Source organism: Neopsephotus bourkii, unplaced genomic scaffold (assembly GCF_033783945.1).
Source record: "Neopsephotus bourkii isolate Nb327-2 ecotype Australia unplaced genomic scaffold, CSIRO-AGI_Nbou_v1 NB_947, whole genome shotgun sequence".
NCBI classification, from domain to species: Eukaryota; Metazoa; Chordata; class Aves; order Psittaciformes; family Psittacidae; genus Neopsephotus; species Neopsephotus bourkii.
Genome location: NW_026901441.1, coordinates 854678 through 875544, shown reverse-complemented (window position 1 = coordinate 875544; position 20867 = coordinate 854678). Strand labels below are relative to the sequence as shown.

General features: G+C 35.2%; 1 protein-coding gene across 24 annotated transcripts in view; it reads left to right on the top strand.

Annotated features, from left to right (window-relative positions):
- Positions 1 to 20867, top strand: part of RIMS1 (regulating synaptic membrane exocytosis 1) — a 298538-nt gene that overhangs the window by 203913 nt on the left and 73758 nt on the right. For 7 of the 24 annotated variants that reach the window (XM_061358529.1, XM_061358527.1, XM_061358526.1 and 4 more), the window contains 4 exons: positions 4310 to 4393; positions 10637 to 10708; positions 14310 to 14492; positions 15839 to 15951. In XM_061358529.1, coding sequence (XP_061214513.1) covers positions 4310 to 4393; positions 10637 to 10708; positions 14310 to 14492; positions 15839 to 15951 — 452 coding nt within the window. Of the gene's footprint in view, positions 1 to 4309; positions 4394 to 8130; positions 8209 to 10636; positions 10709 to 14309; positions 14493 to 15838; positions 15952 to 20867 lie in introns of all 24 variants that reach the window. The other 17 variants (XM_061358548.1, XM_061358541.1, XM_061358540.1 and 14 more) reach the window with 5 other exon arrangements.

The window sequence follows — 20867 nt, the reverse complement described above, 5'->3', positions numbered from 1 at the left end:
CCCCCCCTGCCACAAGCAGGGATACCTTCCACTAGACTACGTTGCTTCAAGCCCTGTACAACCTGAACTTGGCCACTTCCAGGGGTGTGGCATAATAACTAAGTGTGCAGATATGTACAGCTGTGTTTGTCTGTAAGCAGCTATCTAGTATAATAATGTAGGGGCATGAACAGTATGTTTTGTACTTTTATTTCAAGATGCGACCCATCAAACCGAATATTCAATAAAGCAATAACTGGCAATTGTAAAAAATCTAGTTAAAATATGATACACAAAACCACACCTGTCACTGGTGTTATCTAGTTCTATTATGTCTTTACAATTCATGTCCAGCAACCTCTGTCCAATAATTACTACACAGAATCTGCAGCATTTTTCATGAGCTCCTCGTAGAGAAAATGTTTAGTCTGTGTATATGGCCTCTGCGGCTACTAAAGGTGGTTTTGCCAATAGCCTTGTGGGTTTGATCCATAAAAATTGTCCATCACTATGAAACTTTGTCTTCTCTGCTTTTAGAAGTCCTAAAAAGGTGCTTTTCTCTTGGGAGCCTTCATGGGGGTGCAGAAAAAGCTCTCTGAGGGAAATTAATATTCAAATTTTCCACAATGGTTTTGTTGACAGCAGTAAGATCTGTGGGGTTCTGACAGAGAATTTAGGACATATGTACCTCTTTTATTTCTGGTGTAGATTTTGTTTTTCCGATACAGCCCGATTTTGGAAGGAAGATGTTATATTTAATGTATAAAACCCAGTAAGTTTTGTTGGTTTTTTTTTCGGAGAAGCTAATTTTAGAAGGTTTAGTTCTCTGCTGTTGAGCGTATCTGCTTACACTTTATCATGAGGTTAGTGGTCAGTTGCCTGTATTGATAGAGGAACCTTAGTTCGGCAGAATTAAGTTAAAGGTATGTAGAAAGCACTTTGCCTCTGTGCTGGACAAAATGAGAATAGGGGACTTAAAATGCACTGACAGGTTTATCTTAAATGGTAGGAAAGTTTTTTTTTTTAAAGCAAGTGTAATGGAACACTGTAATATAAAATATGAAAAAGGTTGTCTTGACTACACTACTGGAAAGTATGAAGATATTAAGTAAACATCTATCAGGGGTAGAGTTGGTCCTGCTTGTAGCAGAAAAACATGGTCTGGTTTATCACCAATGAAAAATTATTTCTACTTATTCCCCCAGATGTTTTGTATCAGAGAGTATGAATTAGATTGTATTTGAGATCAAAAGTTAAAATGGTCCACTTGAGGGTTTTTTGAGGGTTTTTTTAACAAAATAGTATGGCCATATGTAACTGATGGACAGTAGAGCCCTATTTCTCTGTGTCAGTGATTTGTTGGAAATGGTTTTGATCCTTAAACTCTATACAACATCAGTCATGTCATTCAAAATGGTCAGAGTAGTTACTGGTTTTTAAGATGCTGCTTTGACAGTAAAAGTCATGTTGGCCCACATATACCAGCAAAAAAATTACTTTCAGTGATATATATGAATGCGGCATACATGTCTTGTTAGTTGCACTAAAATAAATATAAAACAATAATAGCAAAAAAGACATTCCTTTTCTTCTGCTATAAGCTTCATCATTTGAGCAAGAAAAGTTCCATATAACTTGACTGGCAAACTGACCTTGTCCTGGCACAGGCCTTCTAAAGATTTTTTTGGTAAATGGAATAGTTTGGTACAGAACTTAATCCTTCATATATTTCTCTGTGGCACAGTATACACTAGGATACTTAGAAACATCCAGCCCCTACTAATATGTCTATACATTTACACCATGCCTGCCTTATCCTCCCTGCACCCATTTATTCCAAAGTGTTGTTTTCAAAATGTTTGTGGCGTCAAAGGTCCTGTGGTGATCTGCAAGGCCTATGTTAGCTTATAACGTAGTCATAAATGTCCTCTAATGCCATTGAAAATGTTTTTGCAGCTACTACTTCCTTTTGTATGATTTTTTTTTAGTTGTCCTTTTCACTCTGTTGGCTTTTTTTTCCCCTTGTAAATTGGGTTCCATTTCTTTAAGAGAGAAATTGGTTTGCAATACCCAGCCTTCAGTCAGGAAAACGAAAAGGCATGAGATTCAAGTGCAATATCTGAACTGATTCAGCAGTAGTTTCTCAGCATAACAACATCTTCCCCAGACTGATTTAAGGTTGCAGCCAGTGGTAGTTACTTAATATGTTATGTGGCTTTTATCTTCCAAGTTTCTTATGTTGCAAACAATTATTGTGTGTATTATAAATTAGCACAAGAGCAGTTGTATAAGTTGGTACTGCTTGTATGCTTTGGTCCTGAGAGGTTGGTTAATGGAGAACCGAGCAAATAAAACTGAGAAGCACAGCCTAGGGATTAGTACATGTACAACAGGGTGAGCATATCTGACATATACAGCCCTGCAGCTGTGTTTGGTGGTGCGGTGCTTCACTGCACTAGGCAGCAAAAGATCTTCAGGATGTTCACTATCAGCTGGTCATTACCACCTAAACAAGGTACAAAGATGAACAGTTACCTGCTACCTACTCATAAATAGATAAGAGAAGTTGGAGCCATCACTTGATCCAGTTAAGACCTATCCTGATTTCAGGTTGATTTTCCTAAGCTTTTTTAGTAAGTCTGAAGTACTAGGTGCTTCTATTGCATGTCTTTAACAGTTGTGTTGAATATCATTATTTACATTTAAAATAACGTACAGTATAAATAACTGTTTGTATTAGTATGCAATATGTTTCCAGTTCTTTCAACCAAGGAATAGGTTATTCCGTGTTTGTCTGCATTGTACTATGGCTCATGGTCATTCAGCATTCAATGGAAGAGAGCATGTTCTTGAAGTTCATACTGCATGACCTACTTAATTCAAATGCTATTCAATATTTGTAGGGTATATCAGCATATTAAGGGCTTTGACAGAGTGCATTGATGCATTAACATTTTCTTTATCTCTTGCTTTGGAGAGAAAAAAAAACAAAACTACTAACAACTTATTTTCTCTTGAAACTTTTGAAAGATCTGCCTTACTGCTCAAGTGGTGCTAACCTTGAAACCTTTGTTATTTGCATGTTCCATAAATCAAACCCTTTTCCTTATTACATGGACTGGAAGAATGCCTCAGAAAGTGAAATACTGGATAGCCATGCGAAGTTTATGTAAACATTTTGCTATACATAAATTAATCAGTATATTTTGATTTTGTAGGTTGTTGTACATATACTTGTACTATTGCAACAACATAACACCCCAACAAAATAGGCAACACCGTCTATAGGTGTAGCATATATAATTCTAAATTAAATGAGCTTTTTCAATAAAAAGAAATCATGTAAGACACCAATTTTCATTCACAGTTCAGATCCTTTTTGTTAAATTTAATTATAATAATCTGCTGGCATGTACTGCAGCGATACAGAGAAATGAGCAGGAGAGGAAGCTCATTACGCACACTTTCAATATATACTTTTAAACTAAAACAAAAAAATAAATTACCTCAGTACTTCTCCACAAATGTGTGTAGTCTGGTTGTAGCTGATTAGTTTACCTGTACTCTCATTGCATTCCAGAAAAGGGTCACTTTGTGCCTCAGAACTTTTCTCATAGTTCATAGACCTACATTTTTACTGAGAATGCATTTTTCAGTGCAGAGAGCTAGGAGACACAGGCTTAATAAAATACCAGCTAGTAGCTGAGAGAGAATGACTAGCGTACGGTCTTTGAAAAGCTCTTCTGGTTTGGAATTATGGTTTTCTATTTGAATGACAGGCTTTTACATAGTCTAGCGTTTGAGAACATTTGAAAACTTAATGACACACTCTATAAAAGGTTTTTATGGAATCATAGAATCATAGAATGGTTAGGGTTGGAAAGGACCTTAAGATCATCAAGTTCCAACCCCTCTGCCATGGGCAGGGACACCTCGCTCTAAACCATATCACCCAAGGCCTCGTCCAGCCTGGCCTTGAACACTGCCAGGGATGGAGCATTCACAACCTCCCTGGGCAACCTATTCCAGTGCCTCACCACCCTAACAGGAAAGAGTTTCCTCCTTATATCCAAACCAAAATCTAAATCTAAATCAGTCTAAATTCTGCACCTTTGCGCATTCATTCTCTGTTTCAGTTGTAATGTTTCTGCAGTAAGCAGCCATAAGAATCCCCCATACTTGGGGATTAGAAAACGGCTAGAAAAAAAATATTAAACAACACACTTTCATTACTTTTTGGGGTATTTTTCCAGTCCCAAATCCCATTTATTTAATTTTATCACAAACTAAATATCCTGTTTTTTTCCTGTTTTATTGAACGGGCAAACAGGGGTAGATGGTCCCCCTCCCTAGAGAGGAGACGACCTACTAGTCCCAGGATTCATATCCAGCATGCATCTCCGGAGGATGACAGGTACCAGTCAGCTCCTCCCAGTTGAAAGTGGTATACTGCATCTTGCACTCGCAGAAGAGTATACTGAAATTTAAAAGTATGCATATAAGTAGAGAGAGACTTGCAACCTCCAGAAGCCCAAAATAAAACAGCAGCTTAGATATCATCTCTGTGTTTTGTTAAACTGTTATAAAGCACCTGGGAATTACTGTCTTTCCAAGTTTCCTGTTTGCCTGAATGGTCACAAGCCATGAAGTAAGGTGTCTAATACAAGAGGACATCGTCCGTGTTAATGTTCTTTAGTCTGCTTCTGTAAATGTTGGTGGTGGTCTCACTGTGGTGCTTTATAATATGTTCAATATTTGTTGTAGAGCCTATTCTTGTCTAGGTGTTTAATTTGATTTTTATTGGTTTATTTTCCTTTTTTAATAATCTGTTCCTATGGGGGAAAGTGCCCACAAACTGTTATGTTGGAAGTCTTGTTAACACTTGCTAGTTAATGTATATAAAAATTGGCACTGTTTGTAAATTCTGTCCAAATCAGGATGGTCTCTATGGGGCAGGTTTTCCTAACAAGGTAGGTGGTAGGTTTTGATTAAAAATTCCAGGGCTTTAAATCAGTTTTCATGTTGAATACCATCAGACATTATTAGAAGGACCTTCGTTTTTTTCTTGTAATGAAGATTCTACTCAAATCAGGTTTAGTATTTCATTGCTTTGGCAATAGTAATTTTTGGGGTTGGTTTTTTTTTTGGTTGGTTAGTTGTTTTTTGTTTGTTTTTGTTTTCCAGATAGATCCATATTTTTTTCTTAAGTAGACATTATAATTTCTATTGAAAGGCAATTCAAAATTTTCCCTTCAAATTCTTTGTGTTACAGTAAATGATGCAGATTCCTCATGTAAATAATCCATACGTGTGTAAACTCTTAGGAAGTTGCACTTAAAACTGCAAAGACTGGTACATGGGTAAAACTCAGTCACTATAGTACTAGCACTTACCTTCTGCTAATGTCTATCCACAGTACTTATATTTGTAATATACTGTAATACACTGTAATTTGTCTTGTTTTTATTATATTTGTATTTATATTTGCTTGATAATGGATATATTCCGCTAATGTAATGTGGGAAGCGTGCAGTTGTGTTTAGATAGCATTTCTTATTTTTATCTAAGACAGCATTATAAATTATAAAATTTAATTTGTGAAACATTATTTCAGTATTGTCACCACTTACAGATCTTGCATATCTGGAAATTTTGCCAGCACATCCCTTTTGTGGGACAGCTAGTAATAGTTTAAAAATGTATTTTTTGTCTTTTAAGAATTTTTAAGTAATTTCACTTCCCAGGTTTTTATGTTGGTAGACTAACTTCAGTGGCTTCAGTGGATCAGACTTGATAAAATCTTGTCATTGCAGTGATTAGAATTAAATCATAATATAAGATGGTCCTCTAAACACTGCCACTCAGCAGAATTGTAAGCTTTTTAATGTCACCTGAAGTTTTGTGGAGAAAGACTGAAATTTTAAAAAACCTGTTAGCAAATGTATTGCAGTAAAGTATCTGTAAGATATAGAAACTGTTATGGGAAAGATACTGCATTAGAGAAAAAGAAGCCTAATTTTCTTAGTGAAATCAGTGCCTTCTTGTGCTTGAAGGTCTTGCAGGTAATTTGGTCACCAAATCCCAGTGATGCAGTCAGTGATGAATCTAGAATGATTTTAGGCTAACCTCAATCCTGATTACGCGTTGCAGCCTTCAGGATCCAGGAAATTTCTCCTGGATTAAGAGAAGTTTGAAGGATGCTGGGCTTTTTACATTGTATGTTCAATACAAAGTAATAGCCCACCTTGTCTGTAGAGGGAATCAAAGGTGCTTTACCTTTGTTTTCTACTCTTTGACTTTGCATTCATTCTGATTATTTCCTATAGCTTTGGTAGTTGGCTAACACCACTCAGTTCTATAATTTACATTTTTTAATGATATGCTTGTATCAATTTGACAACTGATGCAATAGGTGTTGGAATGGATGCCTGATGGATAAGCAGTGGTAACTAACTACTGCTATCACTGCTTTTAAATAGTATATTCACAGATAAATTGACTTTGACATATGCCATCTTACTCTTCATATGAGTATATTCCAGATTTATCTTACAAATTGGCCCAAATTGGATAGAGGGTGCAATCACAAAGATCTGTTTCCAAATACATTTCTTAAGTATATGGCATGCATTTTTTTTAATCTTGATAATTTAAATTCAAGTTTTGCAACATTGCATATGTTTATAATAAGTAATAAACATAAATTTTAGTATAGGCCTTGGCAAGCTTGTTGTTATTCTGGAATCTATTCATTTGCCATATCAGAAATTTGACTGCTTGTTGTACCTTGAGAAGATGAAGACATGGGATATATATTATTTCAGTGTTAAGAATTAACAAGTATTTGGTTATTATCATGGATTTATTTCTTTAAGACATTTTAAAAATTAGATTTTTATTTGAATTTTATAGCTTAATTGCTGAGAGGTTGGTTGGTTGGTTGGTTGGTTTTCTATATTAAAAATTAGAATTTTGCTCTGTCCGAAGCAAAAGCGCTTCTGGTAATGGAAAAGCTGTGAAATTGTGAATTATACATGATAAAAACAAGGAGCATTTAATGGTAGGTGGAAATTTTACTTAGACTGTTCCTTCAGAGAAGTTTGCATTCAATTTCAGCATATAACCAAGACTAGATGGAATAAGCCTTTAAAAAAATTAATTCTCATATAGTTTCAGTTAGGGGAAGTGGCCTTTGGCTATTCTTTGCATGCATCTGTAAGGATGCTTGTCCAAGAGTCATTCTGAAGCCAGCTGTAGAACAAACACCCTTCTCATATGTTCATGAAGAGAACTCAAGGTTTGCACTGCACTGCCAGCATCAGACTGATTTGGTCTGGATGATGCTTTCCCGTCTTTCCAGCAACACTCTGTGACTTGATCAGGAAGGCAGTTTTGCAAAACAAGAATTGAAGTTCTAGGAATCAGTGTGAGGAGCTACTAAACCTTCAGAGTAGTTGTGACCTCCAGCTTACATACCATGTAGATCCAGCCTTTCTGAAATCTTCACGAAAACTTAGGAAGTATCAAACATTATATTCCTGATGGCTTTAAGGCTACATAAATGAACAAACCTATTGCAAAACGCCAAGTCAAGTCAGTTCTTCTGATTTGCTTTTGAATTTTTCATAATGATTACTAGTGTAGACCAGCTGGCAATAGAATATGATGTCTTCATCAAAGTATATGAAATTATGAAATTGTATTTTCAGGAGAATTTCACAAAATAGTGACAAAATATGCATTTTTCAGATTCCCCAGAAAGATGTTCTGTATAGGTTTATATATTAATCTGATTCATAATATTCTAGATTAATTCTCCAGAAGGATAACAACAACTATTAAGCCACAGTGCTGCCATTCAGCATGTAGAGTATAAAGGTTTTCTAAAATATTATTGTGGCTTTCATTCTTTATTTTATTGCATCTTAGTTTGTTGATATTATGTTTAAAAAAATTTAACATTTTATTGAAAGGTATGGATTAATTCAGTGAAAGGGGAAATGACAAATATAGCCTTTCTCAGCAGATAGTGCTTTAATGCTTTTGGTTTATATATTTGACTGCATGTTTCCATCTTCACTGCATGTGACCATCTCTCTGTTTCTGCTCATTCTATCCAAATACACATCCATGTTTCCAAATTTTGTGAAGAACAAGGACGTTGGAGTCTTGCATTCCAAAACAGGACAGTGTAGACCACCTAAGTGCTAAACCTGGAGCAGCACAGAGGTATCCTTATTTACTCAAATCATAGTTTCAAGTAAATGAGGTATTGGTTATAATATATTCTTCATATACTCTGCATAATACTTTCCCACATTTTTTTCTCTTTTTATATATAAGTATGTATATGCATGTATTGTTCATAGGTAATATTTAAGCCCCTACAAAGTACATTTAAGAGATAAATTTGAGTATGACATGAGTGTTCTAATCCCTAGTGCACTCTTCATACATCATACATTGTATACGGGCATGAAAAGATGCCTACCTGTAAATATGTACATGCCAATGCCCACTGTGTGCTCAAGCTATGCTAGGACTGTGAGTGCTTTAGCAGCCTGTTGAGCTATACTGAATTGTGTACAGCCTCCTCTCAGGAAGAGGAAGGAAATAGAAAGGAATTTGTGATTATAAACATATTTTTAATGTGTGCTACTCGCAAGGTCAGCACAGAGAGCAGAGAAATAAGTATATTCTCACTAGTGCTTTGTCACTTTTCATAGGAAAGCATTTCCTACTGTCACCTTTTCCATCCTACACAGAATCATAAAATGGTTTGGGTTGGAAGGAACCTTAAAGAACCTTCCAGCCTCCTGCCATGGGGAGTTGCTGCTTGACCAGAGTGCTCAAAGCTCCATCCAACCTGGCCTTAGGTGACTACTAAAAAGTGTAGTAACTATGTGATCTTTTCCTCCATTGCACATATCATAGTCTAAGCAAGTGACATAAGGAGTAATATGAAAATAAGCCCTATAACCAACCAAACAGAAAATTAAGAGGGTGACATCGTTTGAGTAACGATGCTGCTGCATTCAGTGGATCTAACCATAACTTTAAATACTTTGCTAATCTTAGGTTCTGAGTAAAGCTGCAGCATTTCTTATGTGTTTCCCTGTGGAAAAAGAAAAAGTGATGAACATCTACAAAAAAATTAGGTTGGGGACAAAGAGGATTTTCATATTTAATCTGAGATAACTTTTTTGGGGGGGAGGGGGTGGTAAGAAAAATAAATTATTTTAAAACCCAGAAAGCATCAGGTGATGACCTCTGCTCATGGAAAAGCATTTTGTATTTTGCTGCAGTATTGTCTTTGTTGTGGAGCATACTGCATCACAATATAATGCTTATCAAATGTTGCAGTGTGTACAAATCATGAAAATCCACTGTAATTGTATTCTTTGGGTATAATTTGGTGTTGCAGGTGTTCAGCTTTCTTCCAGTTCAGATACAGGATTACTCTTTATAACCACAAAAGTTTAAAACGAATTTTATATATATATATATATATATATATATATATAAAATTTATATATATTTATTTTCCCAAAGTAATTATTTTTAGCTTAATATGTGGCATTCATTATGTCATGGCAAGTTCCTATACATGTTTCTTGCACCAGTGTAAGATGCAAGTAAGGGTTTGTCAAAATTTATGGTCTATCAATTAATAATAGTAACTCCCTGGTTTTGAACACTTGAAATACTTCATGCACTTATTATTCCAAGAAAATTATATATATTGATTTTTATCAGAGATTTAAAATTGTAAATCCTGATTTGTAACTGCTCACATTAATATGGATAGTAAAGACAATTTTGGAAAGCACAAGACTTGCCGAGCTTTTTATACTGTATTTATAGTCCTCGGTCATAATGGTGAAATATGCTTTATCTTTGTTCTTACATTTATTGAATCATATTACTGTTCATTGTTCTTATTTACTATCAGTGTAAATGCTTGGATTTTCAGGACTAACTAGTGCCTCACTATCCAAATGTCAAATTAATTCTATAAAAGATACATGTGGGAAAAGAATGAAGAAACGAAATAAGCTTCTAACTTATACTGACTAGAATAAACAGTTTGTTTAAACTGTTTCTAAAAGAACTCTAACAAGTTTTAATACAATGAGATTTTGGGAAAGCTGGTTTTTTATTAAACAGTGATGTCATTATTTAAATCTGATATGATGCAGTATTTGTTTTGGGTTTGAAATTGAGATTTAAAAGCAATTTTTAAATTTTATGTTTGAATAGTATTTTCTGGTCTCTCCTTCAACTTTTTTTTTTCTTGCTGTCTACTCTGCATTCATTTTTCATGCTGATAAGAGATGACTAAAAGGCCTATGAGGGGGTATTTTCTAATCAAATACAGACTGGGAAGAGGCAACTAACTGCAGGTTCAGCCAGGATTAATGTTACCTCCCATGTTTTGTTACCTCGTAACTTTCACACTATTAGCCTCAGTCAAACCTAATCAGTTCAATGTTTCTTAAGCTTCCACTTCAACAGCCTGTTCATGACAATAGTTGTAATTTTTTCATCTGTCAACCATTTCTGTTATTAACTTTAATGATGCATTAATGAATAATCTTCATATTTCTGTATTCTTTTTCTTCTTTGTTTATTTTTTTTCTGACATGTCATTTCACAGGCAGTCCAGAAAAGTGGAAAGATATAGCAGCCAAAAACAAACTAGGAAAGGCTCTGCAACTGAAACAGAAAGGTAGGATTGCTGATCGATGAGCAAACATCTCGTATAATCAATCTGTTTCCAGTTTTTTAAATATGCCTCCAATATGACTTTTCAAGTAGAATGTCTGTTGCAAAAGCTACATTGTTGTAATTTACAGTATTACTTACTTTGCATCTATATTGTTATCACTGCTTGCTGTGTTGCATACATACAGATTTTTTTCTGGCCTTCTCCGTCATTACAGACGAACTCAGTGTTAAAAAATAGCAATTAATCTGTTTTATGAGCCAAAATTTGAGACCCATTGCCACTACCTTGATCTCTGTAAGATGAAATTTGGAAATTTGAAGTGTATTTCATTAGTATGGGACTAAACATTTTCTGTTCTTTACCTCTGAGCTTTATTCAAATAAGTCTTATCTATTTTACAATAACTTTGAGTGTAAGTAAAAATATATTAACAGATTATAATTCAAGATGGCTCTGATCAAATTAATTTCACTTCATAATACAAAATTTTAAGTTACACATTTAAATATGTATAGAATTAATATAAACACTGGTTAAAGGTTAAAGAACCTTAGTATTCATCAAATTTTCCTGTATTTGTATTATCCTTGTAGCTTTTAGCTTTGATGCTACAGTTATGTATTCGAAGTCTTAAGAAAAAGAGAAAAAAGTAGATATATATATATATACACTAAATTCTAAGTACATCTAGTTAAGTTTTTAAGGTTGAAATAAAAGCAGTGAGGAGGGGTAAGATCCTGCCTTTGTCAGAAACAGATTTCTGCTACCTTGTTTAGCAGAGGAGGAATGTACATCACTTTATATCGTGAGGGTTGAAAAACTTCATAAACACACACACATTTTTATGCTCAATGAGAATGTACATTATGTAGCAAAACATAAGAGCTTTTATTTTATTTTACTGTGTTCTTAATCCAAAAGCAATGGTTGCATTTTTCTTTTTGATGATTCTGTCATTACAATAGCCCAGCTGTTTTTTCAGTTTAGACCAGAGAAATTACATAAACGATGGCTGAAATCCTTGCTGTGTTTAAACCAGGGAGAGTTTTGCCATTTAGATCACTGAAGCCACTTTTTCTCTGATTTTTATTTGTTTTTTCTAACTTCTGAAGAGTAAAGGGAGCCCCTGGGACTGTGGTCCAAGGAGCTCACAGTGTTTGATAACCATTCAGAAGCAAACCCAGAGCAACAAGACCATAGGGGAAACTTGAGTTGTGCCTTTTGGTTTTACATCTCCATGGCACATGGTGTAGGTTTCTGTTTCCATAAATGTTTCACTGCTATTAGATGTGAGGCACATGTCTAAATAAATCTGAGTGCTGTAGTTTGGTATTTCATCATAGATGCAGCGCTGTACTAGTGCCAGATAGTTTTGGTAATAAGACAGGCAATTAATTTCCTGTCAAATGGCAAATATAACTCCAGACCATTTCTTCATCAAATACCCATTTCTGTCTTAGATTTGGTCTTTATTTTGTCATGTTATGATACATAGAGTCTTTAACTTTACTTACTTCATTTTACATAGGGCACTGTACAAGGGGTGTGCTGGATTGGCAGTGCTTTTATTCTTAGTTTTTCTTTATAGTTCCATAAGTGATAGCATGTTTTATTTAGGATGTGCCATTCAGGCATCAGTGTGAAGAGAAAGAATTTGAGTTTTCTTGTGTGCAGGCAGAGCTGGAACCTCCAGAATTCCCCTGTAGGCTCTTGCCAATTGAATTAATCAGTGTGCTGCTTGCAGTGTTACCTTCCTCTGTAAGGAGCCAGGAGATGAGATACACATGTATGTGTTTGCTGCAGTCTCATTGCAGAGCAGGTATCATTTCTCTCCCAAATTCCTCTTATCTTCATACTTTTTATCTCGCTTAAGCCTCGTTTCCTCAGTTGTGCACTAGCTTATGTCTCACATACTTGTTCCTTTTTGTCTCATCCTCCTGATCAGCCATTTGCAGACTTCATCGTTTCAACAATGGATCTTTCTCCTAGGCCAGCAAATCTTTAATTCCATTGTAGTTTTTCTCCAGTTCCCTCTTAGTTCTGTTTTCATTTGCACCTCAAGTAGCCTCGGTTACCTTCCTTTTAGTTAAGCAGATCCTCTATCATTCTCTCATGGAGAGGGGCAGGTGTGTGAAAAGGGTATTATTGAAAGAGCAAGAGGTTTCTGAATCTCAGAAAAAATGTCCATTTTGTAATGGCAGGAAAAGCTCTCCTAGTGCTCTCAGATAAATTCTAGGATATTGAGCCTCTTGAATGAAAAAAATCAGAGCTGAGAACATGACACTGTTGGATTGGCACATTCATCATAGCAAAAGCAAGCGAGCACCTTATGGCACATAGATGGATCCATATTTACCTTATAGATGTTACAATGTTTAAACATCTGATAAAACATATACTTAAAAGCTGGTTGTATGCAATAGTTGGCATGGATTACTTTTACAGTCAGCATGGAGAAAGAGGAATTTCAGAGTAGGGGAATTTCAGAAGCAGGGGAATCAGTTTCTGCAAGAACGTTACAGTTATCACCAAGGCAAGCCAGGAGTCAAGTTAGGTAAGTGTTAAGGTTTAAGAAAAAGAAGATGGCAAGGGCAACAGCACTTTGGTTTTGTTGCATTGTGACTGCACTTTCACATAAACTGTTACTGATGAAATGGCTTTGAAACTGAACCTGTTTATTATCCTTGGTAGGAACACACATATTCTCTCTTATATACTTTTTTTTTTTAGGATGACTTTTCAGTGTATGATACTTATATCATCTAGACAGTCCCTTGATTACTTTGACTGTATCTCATGGGAAAGCAGTGCTGGGTGTGTGAAGAGAGACTCCATAAATCTGCAGAAATTAAGCAAACAAAACCACTGAAATATCATGTGAAATTCTGAAATAACAGGAGTTGTAGTAGTAGCATTTGCAAAATACTTCACTGTTGGAATACTTTGTCACTCTTCAAACTTGAAATGTTTCAGGTTATCATATACTTGCAGTGTATGCAATTATTAAACTACTAATAATTATATTAATTATACTAACAGAGTTGGTTTACTGCATATTTTAATTGCATTTTCATTAGAATTAGAACTGTATTTATGTTTTAGGACTTACAGCAGAAAGATACATAAATAGATCCCTTATTTCAAATTCAAGGGAATTACATATGTGCTTGCATATTGTCCTTTTGTTGGACAGTTAATTTAAATCCAGTTAATATTTTTCACAAAGGTAAAAGGCATGTTTCAGATACAGAAATGCTGTGTGGTAAATATTCATAGCCCACTCTGTGTTAGTACTTATGTCATATGTGTTGTTAGCATGTGTTTGTTGTGTTTAAGATGCAGCTAGAGTTTTTGGCCAGCTCTCCACTATATGCAGTGCAGTTCAACAGTTCCATGATTAGGGTCATGTATCTGCAGTGGTGAGTGTTCTGCAGCTCATAATTTTGAAAATGGATTTGCATTCAGAAGTAAAAAGTTTGATCTGAAGTGTCAGCCCTGGTCCTGGAGCCAGGATTTGCAATGTTCTTGGATGGAGGGGGGCATGGGAAGGTGTGCCTGGAGCTAACAACTGAACAGTTTCTTTTTGGCCCTAATGTTTTAGGGGTCTGCTACCATGTGTTTCTAGAAGGGGACTTCCAACCCCACGAACAGCTGAACATCCAGTCATTAGGGGAAAACATCACACTCGCTCAAGGTCGAGTGAGCACTCTAGTATCAGACCCTTATGCTCTGTACATCACCTAGCGCCCGGAGGGTCGGCGCCACCTTCTCCACTTCTGACAAGGTTGCTATTACATGTACAGCACAGCTTTCATGTTCTGCCTCCCAGGTGTCAGTGTGGTGTTGTACTTTCCTCAGCATACATGGCACATTCATTCATTCTGACACTGTAGATGATCCTCTCTTCATGGTATTTACACTTCTCCCATATCCTATATGCCACCTATCTTCACCATCCAGATGGTACTTCTTGCTGTTGAACTTAAATAGTTATGCAATGTAACAGTAAAAAATTGGCTGTGTTTCGTCCTTCCATTGTTGTGTTTTGTTCTGTATCCATACAAAATATATCAAAGTATTTTTCTTAAACAGAGTGCAGGAAATGGCATGCTGTTCACACAACAAGCTCTGATCTTACAAGCTAAGAGAAACTCAGTTCATCACCATAGTGTGAAAGCCAACAGTATTTTGCACTTGCACAAACATGTTACTTAAAATCTCAAATTATCTACTTGCAACCTTAGTGTAGTATATGAACAGTGCTTACCCAGTATAGTGACTGTGATATTACTGTGACTCGCAAGGACATCTAATAGTAAGCTCTATCTCTCAGCAGTCTGCTTCTTCTCATCTTGGCTTTATTCTCTTAAACTTTTCCCCTAGTTGTTAGAGGTGGCCCTACTTATTTTAAATGCAAACTTACCAGTGTTCCAAAAGCGTTCGATGGGTTGCACTGAGATGCTGTATCTATGTATAGGAAATCAAGTAGCTGAGGTGTTCTGCAATACTGCTAACTAGAATTCAGCCAAAGGGCTTTAGGATATTTACTTAGGTATGAATATTAAAAATCTTGTGCATTCTTTGCGCACATACACGCATGCACCCTCACCCCCAATGCCAGGGTCTTTTCCTCCCTTTGAGTTCAGATTAAAACAACAGGTTGCCCCATGGGAATAGGTACTCGTTGTCCAGATCTTTGTGGCCTTGGGCAATTATTGCATCAGCACAAAAGGAATACAAAAGTTAATAAAAAATGGAGGTGGCAGTTTGGATTGCTCTGTTCCAGTGCAGAACATACATAAGCTGTGAGTCATAAATGTTTTTTAGAATGCTTTTTCTTCAGTGGATTTTTACTGGTACTTTATTAAAATAAGAAAAAAAAATGAGAAAAAAGCGACACATCAAAAGTAAGGAAAATATTTTTTGCTTATTTGAGGGTAATTAGAGAAATAAAATGTGAGGCCTTATAAGTTAACTAGGTATCTAGAGTGGAATATGTGTATATGGCATACACCAAATATAGACTTACTCAAACCCATCTTCAATATATGCAACTTAATATTTGAAATTCCAAATATAAACTTTGTCTTAATTGAGGTTATTTTACTTTTATCTTAATTTCATTTTCAGAATACATCAACAAGGAAGTCCCACACAGTCTCCTCCTGCAGACACATCCTTCAGCAGTCGCAGGGGAAGACAGCTACCACAAGTTCCAGTAAGAAGTGGCAGTATAGAGCAAGGTATCAAATAATGAGCTTATAATAACTCAAACTGTTTGCTTTCTTATCTTTCTTTATTTAAAGTCTATTCTTATAACTATGCGTTCAATGCTATAATCCTACCAATAAAGCAATAGCAGAAAATGGAAACAACTTTGTAGTCTGGGAAATCCAGTAGATCTTGACTGGTGAATTATTACACATGGTTTGATTGCCTTAATTTTCTAGGACCCTTTTTGTCTGTCTGCCTTAAAATTTCTGTTAGAACTGTGGTATTTTCCAGCACATACCTAGTGTCTGTTCAGATAAATCAGGCAAAAATTTTGACATTTTGTCAGTTTTGCTCATTTTGTGGTTTATGTTAATTTTTGTGCATTACTAACATAGATCAATATCATAAATCTGGTTTTCTTCTGGAGTTCATAGTTCAGTGAGTAATGAATGAAAATATTCACCATAGGAAGTCTGAAAACACAAGTCATCAGCTCCTTCTTTCTTAAGAACAAACTGATCCGGCAAAGAGTGCTGCTCTTTTTTGAAAAAGATAATATACACTTAATGGTTGTGGAAAATTTATTACATAGTAATATCAAATAAGTATGAATATTGAGGCTTCCTTTTCTGGCAGCACACTGCTAGAGCATGGTAAAAGGAAATGGCACAATGGATAAATATTTACACGTTCAGGTTTACTTCTGTGTTTAAAAAGCCTGTTTTATCATTGACTGTAAGCAAAAACTGAGACTGTCATCTACTGCTAGAATTTCCTCTAATTTGAAATTAAAGGAATGCGTCTAATGATGAAATACTGTAGTGCTTTTAGAACTGTTGACAGACCATTTTCTTAAACAGATGATGTTGCTGAACATGACCTTTTTATCATGATAAAAAAATCCATAAGGGTTTTTTGTATGATGGTTTACATTAACATGCAATCATCTTACATTAATTTTATGGCTTTGAGCTGCGATGACATACTAAACCTTCAACTAACACACATAAGAATGTATTCTTGTCTTATACATGTGTTTATTCTGAATGTTTAATGTATCTAAATGATTAATATACTAATTCAAGTGGGTTGTATTGATTTTAAACTTTACATTCAAGTCCTCTCATTTTGTAGTGAATCTAGGATGGTCTGGATTATAAAAATATTACAAACTGCATTTACAGGTTCTATTTCTGCACAACAGAAAGTTGGGAGCTCTATAGGGAAATATTCTAAGTAATAAATTTCAGATTTTGTTCATGTTTCTTCTGCAATTTCACAACTTGGTAGAATATAATGATGAATCGGCTTTTAACTTAAGTTGGCTTTCGTTTGAATATTTATCTGTCATCTTTCTGCTGTTCATAATAACTGTTGTGTTAAGAATAAAATACTGGTTTATCTTTAGTTAAAGACATTGGAAAAAATGACAGGAAATTAAAAAATGAAAATTGAGCAGAAGGCTAAAGCTTCTCAAGGTTTAGAAAGCTGTTGATATCATGAAAACCTGTATAGTAATGCTGTTTCACTGAACTCTTTACAGTTAGTGGTTGATATGTTTGCGTCTTATGTATAAAATGTGCAAATGGAATGCGACATCTCATTTACTTTGTTGTTACATATCATACTGCCTGTGTCAATATGGCTGAGTTATGGCACATGGAATCAAAGGCTAAAGAGATTCCTTCTTAGCGTAGTACTTTGGTGTTGTCAAAGTGACTGGCTTGTCCTTTTGAAAGGGAAGTTTTCTGATCTTACCTATGTTTAATACTTTGCTCAAGCTGAGAATATATTTGCAGAGAAATACATAATGAAAGAGATTTTATAAAATATTTTTAGATTTTTGGCAATATATTCAGAAATAAGTGACAGTATGCATAAACTTTATACTACTGTAAGAAACTAAATCCTGTCATGACCACAGTATTTGCTCTGATTTACAGTTTCAAATTTAATATGAGTTTCACCTCTTTAATCCCTATCAAATGAGTATCAGGGTCAAATGGAGTGGCTAGAAACGATCTGACCCTAATGTAGGATTGAATCCAAAGCATATTGAGGTCTGTAAAAAAATTTCATTAACTGTATGTGGAACTGAATTGTGTCCTTAGTGATTTAAGCTCACAGTCACTGTGGATATAGATGATGTCAAAATCTATTGCGGTATAAAAATGTTATAGGGAGCAATTCAAAATGCATTTTCTTCATTTATAAACAAAGGTACATTTTGGTGGTCAGAAGTAACATCCTGTGTTTCAAGGAAATTTTGTATGATGATATCATTTTTTATAGTAAAGTACTACTTTTTCTCTATACAACTTCTGTTGCATCAGGAGGCTTGAATACACATCCAAATAAATACATCCATGAATCTGTGTCTGGTTTAGAAATAACAGTGATTGCTGTAAAAAGATTGAGTGTCTGTATGTCAAGACTGGGGGGGGTTATTTATATATTCAGGAGGCACAGAAGAATCCATTCAAGTAATTTTATTACTCTTCAAAGCTCACATTATGGAACAAGTAAGAGTTAATGAAGGAGCAAGAGACTGGTAGTTGTTTTCATCTTGAGAAGCAGAGTGATATTTAACTCCTAATCTTTCATCTTTAGCTCTCACTTATAAATTACAATATCCACACTAATAAGGCTTTTTATAGGACTGACATTGCATCTCAGACGTTCCATTTTCTCATTGTCAAGTTTAGAACTGAAAAAATGGTTGTGTTTACCAGATGATGTCTTAGTTATTGCTCTGGTTGGCAGTTCGAGGATCATAACAAGTCTACTTGTGAGGAAAATAAGGTAGTTTTAAAAGGTGCATATTGGTAGACACACTTTATTAAATAAAACAAAACAAAACCCTAAACCAACTCATAGAGAGAACTCCTACAGAGAAGACCAAAGTAGTGATCCCTAATCCATTGCAGAATTCGATTTAGTACCCTGTGAATATGTTCTAAAGAGAAAAGCAGCTTTGTCTAGCTTTGGAGTGGGGAAGGGAGGTTTTCATGTGGGACATTTCTAACTAAATAATATTTTTAGCAACACCAGTACATGCAGGCTTTTTAAAGTGTTTACAGTTAAGATTGTAGGCTCCTGTAATCTTCAGTCAGTGTGATTTTATTTTAATTCCAGTGATATTCGAAGAAGTCATGGTTGTATTTCTTTCCTTTGCAACTCTGTCACCAGTATTTCTGAGAGTGCAAGACATAGTGGGATGTTATTGGATCCAAAGGTCTTGAGATGCTTGGGTATTGAAAGTTATTCTGGTAAACGTGTGTCTGTGTTTATTATAAAAAAGTCACGATTCAGTAGTCATTACCCTAACAGATGGGACTTAAGTGGTTTTGGTTTTGTGTTTGTTTTGTTTTAATCGATAATTTTATAAAAGGATGTTTTGGCTTAGTGATTAAAGCAGTGAAACTCTAAGGCCTGGTAAGGACAATGGCTTGTTCTCAATGTCATCCTGTGCCGAGTTGCAAGAGATTTGCATCAGTGTTTTTTTTGACTTGCATTGTGTTTGAGTGGAACTGTGCAAATCATTCAGAGAGGTGGGGATTCTGCATTGACATTGTTTTTTCAGTTGTTTTACAACTTTGCTATGTAGTTGCATGGGTTTTAAATGATACTTTTGTATAAAGCGTATTTCTATGATCTTTGTTCAGTCTTTCCTTTTTCACTGAAACTATCAAACATCACAGAATTCAATAGGTTTTGAGAGTGGGTCTCTACAGTTTTGTATAATGGCTAATCATTGTGTTAAGAAAATTAATACAGCCTGAAGATCCACAGCATTTTTCTACACTCCTTTTTGGCCACATTACATAATGCTAGGGATAACGTTAGGAAATCTAGCATGTAAATAATAAAAAATATATATATTATGTACTGTTGCAATTTAGGGTTCAGTGAGATAAATGTGCAATGACTGTAGTATAGAAATGATCTTTAAGACCTAATTCATGCAAAACAGGTCTTTCTCCCTGCATCTGCTTCTGTTTGGCTCTTCACAGCATGATTTCTTTTTCATAACTTCGACAGTGTGGTTTCATGTTTCAAAACTCCTATAATGAGGGTAAGGTTTGTAATAATCAGCATCTATTTACATATAAAGAGCATTTATAAATGTAACTGAAGTAGTGTGGTTGTGTGTGTTTCCAGTGGCATCTGTTTGCAACAGGCCTTAAGCAGTGACCTTTAGAAAAGCAAAAGTGTGACCAGAATTAAGTGTTGCTGTAAGCTCATGTTAGAAAAAGCTGCATAAGGTTTGTACAGAGCTTGTAGGCAGGATGAAGTGAATGTGTGCATGTGTGCTTCTGTTTTGTGAGGCAAAGCTACAAAGATTCCACTGATACTCAATGGGGGTTACTTATATAAAGTTCATGTGTACAATATACATACAAGTCTTTAATGGTAGTTGCATCCTACAAGAGTGAAGTATTTTGATATTCAGTGTTTCATTTTAACAAATAATAATCAGAATTTTGTACAGAAAATCAGTATGTTGTCAAACAATACATTTGAGCTGCAAATACATTTTTATGTTTAAACAACTTAAGATCCTAAAAAAATTAATAACTAGTCAAAATCATTCTGTCTATATGTACTTGACCTTTGAAATGTCATTGCAGTGAGAGTGTTGCTTGAGTAGCGGTAAAAGATCAAACCCTTTCAGTTAAAACCTTTTTTCAGATCCATCAATATAAAACTTGACTGGCAGAAGAAAAAAAAAAGTCATTTCAAGTTTAGCTTTTAGACATTTAGCACTGTTTGTTTTGTCTTCATATTTCTGGTTTTAATTTGAAATTATTAGGTGGCACTACATATGTTGAGGCAGCTTGTGGAATCTTTACTCACGCTGAAGAGTATTTTTGCTCAGCACTGCTAACTGAGATGCATGTGAAGGAGTGCAAGCTTCATAATCTTTTATGCTTTCCTTAAAGAC